An 8675-nucleotide genomic window follows, 5' to 3' on the forward strand; every position below is an offset into this window, starting at 1 on the left:
GACTCGACGGCACATAACAAGAACAACAACAGGAAACTCCCTTTCCACAGATTGGCTGTTCAAAGCATATACGTCTGCTCCCATCATTGGAAGAACCCACATCACAATTGCTTAAACCACACAGAATTGTGTGGTCCAGCAAAGTTGATACACAGCTCCAACTATCACGTCATGCCTCAGGAGTAACACAGAAATCCCAAAGTAAGAGGCAAGAGATGTCATTAGGTTGTGTGTACCACAAGTGACAAAAGACCATGGTGGCAATTGCTGCAGTGGACTCTAGTTTATAGTTGTGGTAGCAGCAGCAGCAACCAGGGATCTGGTTCCATGACCACAAGAGTGACATGAGCAGTTTGTTACTAGAACTGCTCTAGTCCAAAGTAAGGAGAGTACCTCAATCTAGCTTGCATTATGAGATAAATCCAGTGTATTGCTTCTGTTGTAAAGCACTTGGGCCTAGCCTGGCTAATAGAAAACAAGTAATAAAAATTTCCAGTGGTACAATTCTCACCTTCCATGAGGGAGACCCAGGTTCAGCTCCTTGCCAATGTACCTCATGTACAGCCACCACCTGTCTGTGGTGAGGTTTCACCAGACTTTCCAGATGAAAACAGACTAAGAAGAAAAGCCTGGTAATTTACTTTCAAAAATCAGGCAATGAAAATCCTATGTATCACAATGGCCAATGCCATAACTGATCATGGAAATGGTACAAGACCTAGTGGTGTTTTGTTCTTTTGTCCATGGAGTCCCCATAAGTCAGGGCCAACACAATGATAGCTAACAGTAAATTAGCATTAGTTATTAGTATTGTTGTATTGCATCTTATTTTCTCTAATAAAATGTAAAGTTTAAAGACATAGAAGATACCTTGTTTAGCTTTAAATCTTTCACCTATCCTTGTATTTTGTCAATAAGTATGTAGCAAAATTAGCAGAATTTTAACCTGTATGTAAGATAGAAGTGCTGCTACTTGGAGGCTAAATTAGATTGTATAGCAAATTAGCAAATTTCAGTTAGTATATTCTTTTTAAAGATATCTGGTAGCACAGTGCCTAAGGCATTTGACTGCTTACCAGAAGATTGGCAGTTGAAACCCACCAGCCATTCCACAGAAGAAAGAGGGGGCATTCTATGTCCATAAAGATTTGCCACCTTGGAAGCCCAGTGGGGGTCTCTATGAGTTGAAATTGACTCTTTTTGCCTTCCCTCAAAGCCCCCATACACTGTTTTAATTCATATTTCTTATTAGGGATGCTTCAATATATCTTAACTGTCACTGTGCTATGTCTAATTCCACAAAGTATGTTTGGGACTTAATATATTAAGATCCATCCTTTGAATTATTCCCATTAAGCAAATAAGTAGCCAGATCATTCTGTAAAGTACAGGTGCTCATGCTATATAGTCTATTCACTTTCTGAAATAGACTAATACATTCTGCATGAGCAGAAGCTTGTAGGTGACTTACAAAGGTCACTCTCACACATATCATTACAATATTCTAGCAGAGTTTACCAGACCATGAACAAAATGCAGAGGAAGAAAGTATGTTTGCACCATGTTATTAAGTGTCAGCTACTAAATCCTGGATAGGAATATTAACATATTAACTCAATAAGTTATTTGTCATCGTTGGGCTATGTTGAGCCAAAATAGCTAAACCAGTCCTCAGTCACTAGATGCATGCTCTGCCCTGGGAGGGATTGATTTCAGCCAAGGCAGCTCTCTGAAGCTGAGGCAGTACCTGAAACGATCTGTCTCAGTCACTTGCCTTGTGGCTTGCCTAGTGTAATGGCCCGGACCCTAAGGAATCTAGTTACCATTGCCTTCTTATACTGGGATTGCTGCACTTCCTCATCATCAAGAAAGTCAATTACCTCTGCCAGGATAATAATTTCCCTCCTTGTTTCTGGTTCCTGAAAAAAATACAAAAGTGTGAGGCATACCTTATAATGTAATGGTGTACTTACTGGGTCACCTGAAGAAAATGTGACCCCACTGAGGACATAGAATTTTAATCATCAGAGGTCAGAAATATAGAGATGGGATGCAAAATGATCCACTGTGAATCACTGGGATTGAAGGCAACTTCCACTTCCACTCTTAACTAATCTACTTATTTGCCCTATTGTGAACACATGCAATAGAAATATCATTGTTCATTGCATGTCTGTGTCTTGAATGATAGTATTAAATCCTTGTGGAATATTGCATCTGAGCTGGTGCTACAGCTGTGTCTTCAGTGCTCTTCAACGACTCATCAGGTTGGAAATTTCTGGGTAGTATAGCATGTGATTAAACTAATGAATACCATGACCATGGGCTTATTCCTGCACCTCTTTGCTACAAAGAGGATCTCCTGTCCTGATACAATGTTGTATGAGATCCCATACCAGTCAACCAAATACTCATAAGCCCTCAGATACTGATGCTGGATGCAGCCCTGAAGGAAGGAAAGGTAAACCCATATTCAGAATATGTCTATTCCACTAAAGATGAACCACTGGCCTTTTAATGATGGCTGGGCACATCTGTCTCTTAAAAGAATGGTACTATACTTAAGACTCAGTATTTGACTCTGTTGCTGACAGGTTTGATATTCAACAATGACAGAAACTAGATCAACCATGGTAAATTGGTATTCATGATAATGTTTCAGGAGTAGTCTCAAGTTGTGCCTTCATAGTCAGTTCATTCTTGAGCCTACTGTGCCAACACAGGTGTTGACAGAAGTCATTGACAGAAGTCAGCTGACCTCAACTAACTGAGACATTTGCTCAGATATTTAGTTCTTGTTCTGTGATGAATGCTATTTGGTGGGTGTTAACCTTTGCCCATTCCCATGTCTAACCACATGCCTCTGTGGCAGAATTATTTGTCTCCAATCTTCCAGTTTCATGCTGCAGGCTTCTGACTAGACAGCCAGCCTATTAGCCACTGTCCATGAGTCTATGTATATATTCTAACCACAGGCTATATGAAGCGAATGACCAAGTGCACTATCTAAAGCTCTGCTAAGTGTGAGAACTTTCCCTCAGCACTGTCTTTCAAGACCACCCAAATGAGACTGTATTTCAGCTACCATACAATTTAGGGTTTGTAACCACATAATGAACCAACCCAATCATAAGTCAAGCTCTTCTTTTTGCAGGCCATATGAGAATCCCCCATTCAATCAAAGAGGTGAACAGAGAGGAACCTCTAGCCATAGTGGATATCATGGAGATCTGGTCTACCTGCTCATGCAGCTTGCTTATGCCCTTTGGTCCTGCCCATGCATAATCCTTAATATACTACTTCCATTTTATAAGTTTGATTGTTTTTCCCCCGGGCCTTCCTTACATTGTGATCTGGTGGGTCTGACAGGGCCGAGCTCAGGATGGGTAATTCTGGCTGCATGGTCACTTAGTGTCTACAATCCAGCAGCATGCCAGCAGATGTTTATTAAAAGTGTATACATCTCTAATGCAGATGTCATAGTCTTCCTTTAGATCCCCAGTGGCCTGCATTATGATTATCCTACTCTGATTTGCCACAAACTCCACAGAGAACCATTCTTTTCCAATGATACCTCCAATACTATAGCATCTACCCTCTGGCCCAAGGAGCATTGCTGCTTCCACTACAGTGTAGACCTGTTGCAGAGCCCTTTCCTGCTGTGGGATTCACTAAAAAACTGGAAGCCTTTACTATCAACCAACAAATGGGTCAGAGCACTATCCTTCCAAAACAAACCAAGCTCACTGCCATCGAGTTGAATCCAACTCATTGCAACCCCTCTTTGGGTTTCTGGAAGAGATCCATATTGGTACCCATTCCAAAGAAAGGTGATCCCACAGAATGTGAAAATTATTGAACAATAAATATCATTAATATCGCATGCAAGTAAAATCTTACTGAAGATAGTTCAATAACAGTTGCAGTATTATATTGAGAGAGAACTTCCAGAAATGCAAGCTGGATTCAGAAGAGGATGCAGAATGAGGGATATCATTGTTGATGTCAGATGGATCTTGGCTCAAAGCAAAGAATACAAGAAAGATGTTTGCTTGTGTTTGGTTGACTATGCAAAAGCATTTGATTGTGCAGATCATAACAAATTATGGGTAATATTGAGAAGAATGGGAATTCCAGAACATTTAATTGTACTCATGAGGAACCTGTACCTTGACCAGGAGGCTGTCATTTGAACAGAACAAGGGACCCCGCATGGTTTAAAATCTAGAAGGGAGTGTGTCAGGGTTGTATCCTTTCTCCATACTTATTCAATCTATGTGCTGAGCAAATAATCCAAGAAGCTGGACTATATGAAGAAGAACATGGCATCAGGATTAGAGGAAGAATCATTAACAACCTGTGATCCACTGATGACACAACTTTGCTTGCTGAATGTAAGGATGACTTGCAGAACTTAGCGATGAAGATTGAAAAATACAGTCTGCAGTATGGATTACGTCTCAATATAAAGAAAACAAAAATCCTCACAACTGGACCTATAAGCAACATCACAATAAAAGGAGAAAAAATTGAAGTTGTCAAAGACTTCACATTGTTTGATTCTACAATTGATGCCAATGGAAGCAGGAGTCAGGACATTAGACAATGTATAGCACTGGGCAAATCAGCTGCAAATGACCTCTTTCAAGTGCTGAAGAGTAAAGATGTCTCCCTGAGGACTGAGGTGCACCTGAAACAAGTCATGTTATTTTCAGTCACCTTATATGCATGTGAGAGCTAAACAATGAATAAGGAACACCGATGAAAAGTTGATGCTTTTGAGTTGTGGTGCTGGCAAAAAATGCTGAAAGTAACATGGACTACTAAAAGATCTAACAAATCTGTCCTGGAGGAAGTGCAGCCAGAATCCTCCTTGGAAATGAGAGTGGCCAGACTTCATCTCATCTACTTTGGTCGTGTCAGAAGGGACCATTCCCTGGAGAAGGATGTCATGCTTGGTAAGTTGGTGGGTCAACGAAAGAGGAAAAGGCCCTCAATGTGATGGATTGATACATTGGCTGTGACGATGGGCTCAAGTATAGCAAAGATCATGGAGCTGGCATGGGACAAGGCAGTGTTTCTTTCTGCTGTGCATAGGGTCACTATAAGTTGGAAACAACTCAATAGCACCTAACAATGGGGTTGCTGAATCAAATGGTTGTTCTGGTTACCTAGTGCCACTATGACAAGAATATACCACAAATAGGATGGCTTGAACAAACACAGGAGTTTATTCTCTTACAATTTGGGGGGCTAGAAGTGCTGGGCTCTAAGGGCTGGGTAAAAGCTCCCCTCAATCTTGGCTTCACCTCTGCCTCTGCCTCCCGGACCACTGAAGCCAATGGCTTTCTTCATTCAGGCAGCTGCTGGATGCTAAGGCTGACAAGCTCAAGGACAATGAGAAAAAAATGCACAGTCCCAATGTTACCAAACCACATGGCAGGCCATTGATTCAAGTACATTGAGAGTCCCAAGGTTGGTAGAGCATGGCAGGCTGCTGAATGATGACATGACTACACGCAGGGTTCAAGCATGCCATAAGATGCCATAAGCTAGAGACCATTCCGCAAGGCTTCTCTTTGTATACAGGAAGCAGACCACATTCCTAAGGCAGCTACTCAGTTGCTCAGCATAGATTTCACCGTGGAGTTGATTACCAGTCTCATCATGGGGAATACTATGCCCGGCTACTCAACCAGGCCCAGCCAAGTTAACACACAGCCTTAACTTACCACAATGTTATTTATATTTCCAACATTTAAGGAATCACCATACCACTTTCCACACTGGTTGTATCATTTTACAGTCCCACCAGCAAAGTATGAGAGTCCCAATCTCTCCACACCCTCTCCAGCATTTGTTATTTTCTGTCATGTTGAATTTTACTATTAATGCTGGGTTGAGATGGCATCTCATGATTGTTTTGATTTGCATAACTCTGGGAGCTCTGGTAGCATAGTGACTAAGGCACTTGACTGCTAACCAGAAGGCTGGCGGTTCAAACCCACCAGCCACTCCCTGGAAGGAAGATGGGGCAATCTACTTCCATAATGATACTGCCTCGGAAACCCAAGGAGGGGTCGATATGAGTTGGTACAGCACATAACAACAACAACAATGATCGCAAATATTTCTTCATGTGTTTATTGGTTACCAGAATATCTTTTTTGGTGAAGTGTCTGTTCATATATTCAGCCCATTTTTAAATTGTATTGTTTGTCTTTTTGTTGTTGAGGTGTTGGAGTTTTCTAAAAATTTTAGAGATAAGTCCTTTGTCCAATATGTCATGCCAGATATTTTTTCCCATTCTGAAGTTTCTCTTTTTATTCTTTTGGAGAAGTCTTTGCTGCACATAAGAATTTAGGTTTTAGATGGTCCCAATTATCTAGTTTACCTTCTGCTGTTTGTGTACCTTAGGTTATGCTTGATAGTCTATTTATGCAATAAATTAAGACTCCTAAGTTTACCCCTAATTGTTCTCCGATGAATTTTATAGTTTTAGGTTTCACATTTAAGTCTTTAATCCATCTGGAGTTCATTTTTGTGTTTGGTGTGTGGTATGGATCTTGTTTCAATTTTCTGCAAAGGAATATCTATCTAGTTTTGCCAGCACCATTTGTGAAAGAGACTGTCTCTTCCCCATTGAATGAATTTTGGCCCTTTGTCAAAAATCAGCTGACCATAGGTCAATGGATCTATTTCTGGATTCTCAGTTCTGTTCCACTGGTCTATGTGCCTGTCATTGTACCAATGCCAGGTGGTTTTGACAACTGTGGCTGGATTTTAGGTTTTGAGATCCAGGAGTGTGAGACCTCCTACTTTGTTTTTATTCTACAATAGTGCTTTGCTTATTTGATGTCTCTTTCCTTTCCATATAAAACTAATGATTGGTTTTTCCCTGCCTTTGAAGAATGTTGATGGAATCTTGATCAGGGTTGAATAGAATGTATAGATTGCTTTGGGTAGAAGTGACATTTTCACAATGTTCAATCTTCTATCCACAAGCATGGAATGTTCTTCCATTTATATATGTCTCTTATAGTTTCTTGAAGTAGTGTTTTGTAGTTTTCTTTGTATAGGTCTTTGTGTTCCTGGAAAGATTTGTTTCCAAGGTTTTTTGTCATTGTTTTGGTTTTTTTTGTTTTTGTTTTTGTTTTTGTTTTTTGTAGTTATCATAAATAATATTGATTCCCTTCTTTTCTTTTCAGATACCTCTTCACTGGTGTAGAGGAATCTAATGGATTTTTGTATGTTGATTTTGTATTCTGCCACTATGCAAAATCTTTCAATAAGTTCCAGTAATTTTCTTGCTAAGTCTTTTGAGTTGTCTCTGTAAGGATCATATCATCTGCAAATAGGGATAGTTTTATTTCTTCCTTAACAATTTGGACTCTTTGATTTCCCTTTCTTGCCTTATTGCCCTGGCTAGGACTTGTAATACAATGTTGAACAGAAGTAGAGATAGAGTACATCCTTGTCTGGCTCCTGTTCACAGGGGAAAAGGTTTCAGTCTCTCTCTATTGAGAATAATGCTGGCTGTTGGTGTTGCCTATATGCCTTTTATTGTGCTGAGGAATTTCCCTTCTATTTCTATTTTTCTGAGAGTTTTTATCAGGGATGGGTTTTGGATTTTAACAAATGATTTTCCAGCATCAATTGATATCATCATGTGGTTCATTTCCTTTATTTTACTTATATGATATATTACGTGGATTGGTTTTCTAGTGTTGAGCGTTCCTTGAATATCTGGTATAAATCCCACTTGGTCATGATGTGTTATTTTTTTGTAATTTTGTTTGAATCTACCAGCTAGGATTTTTTTTTAACATTTCTTTATCTATATTCATGAGGGATAGTGATCTGTAGTTTTCCTTCTGGTGCCAATTGTAGAACCAACAATGTAAAGTCTTTGACAACTTCAATCTTTTCTACATTTATCATAATGCTGCTTATAGGTCCTGTTGTGAGGATTTTTGTTTTCTGTGTATTGAGTGTAATCCATACTGCAGACTGTAGTCTTTAATCTTCATCAGTAAGTGCTTCAAGTCCTCTTCATCTTCAGCAAACAAAGTTGTGTTGTCTGCATATAGCAGATTGTTGAGTTTTCTTCCAATCCTGATACCAGGTTCTTCTTCATATAGGCCAGCTTTTCGGGTTATGTGCTCAGTATAGAGATTGAATGAGTATGGTAAAAGGATACGACCCCAATGCACTTCCTTCTTGATTTTAAACCGTGCAGTATCCCCTTGTTCTGTTTGAAAAAACAGCCTCTTGGGTTATGTACAGATTCCTCATGAGTACAATTGCATTCTGGAATTCCCATTCTTTGCAATGTGCTCCATAATTTGTTATGATCCACACAATCAAATGCTTTTGTATAGTCAATAAAACACAAGTAAACATCTTTCTGGCATTCTTTGCTTTGAGCCAAGATCCATCTGACATCAGCAATGATATCCCTTCTTCCACGTCCTCTTCTAAATCCAACTTGCATTTCTGGAAGTTCTCTGTCTATATTCAGCTGCACTGTTTTTGAGTTATCTACAGCAAGATTTTACTTATGTATGATATTAATGCAGTTGTTTGATAATTTACACATTCTGCGGGATCACCTTTCTTTGAAATGGGTAGAAATCTGGATCTCTTCCAGATATATAGATAGATCTAGAGATAGA

The 8675-nt window shown here is 39.6% G+C and overlaps 1 protein-coding gene across 1 annotated transcript in view; it reads right to left on the reverse strand.

Annotated features, from left to right (window-relative positions):
- Positions 1-1823: 1823 nt before the first annotated feature.
- The window catches only part of ZNF330 (zinc finger protein 330), a gene marked incomplete at its 3' end in the record, with an annotated part of 62730 nt that continues 55878 nt past the window's right edge, over positions 1824-8675 (reverse strand). Inside the window, exons 9-10 of the mRNA XM_042780986.1 lie at positions 2315-2446; positions 1824-1919 (exon numbers count right to left, since the gene is read on the reverse strand). Of these exons, the coding sequence (XP_042636920.1) occupies positions 1824-1919; positions 2315-2446 (228 nt within the window). The remainder of the gene's footprint in view (positions 1920-2314; positions 2447-8675) is intronic.

Source organism: Orycteropus afer, unplaced genomic scaffold (assembly GCF_000298275.1).
Source record: "Orycteropus afer afer isolate SDZICR_OR568_19922 unplaced genomic scaffold, OryAfe1.0 scaffold00076, whole genome shotgun sequence".
Lineage (NCBI taxonomy): Eukaryota > Metazoa > Chordata > Mammalia > Tubulidentata > Orycteropodidae > Orycteropus > Orycteropus afer.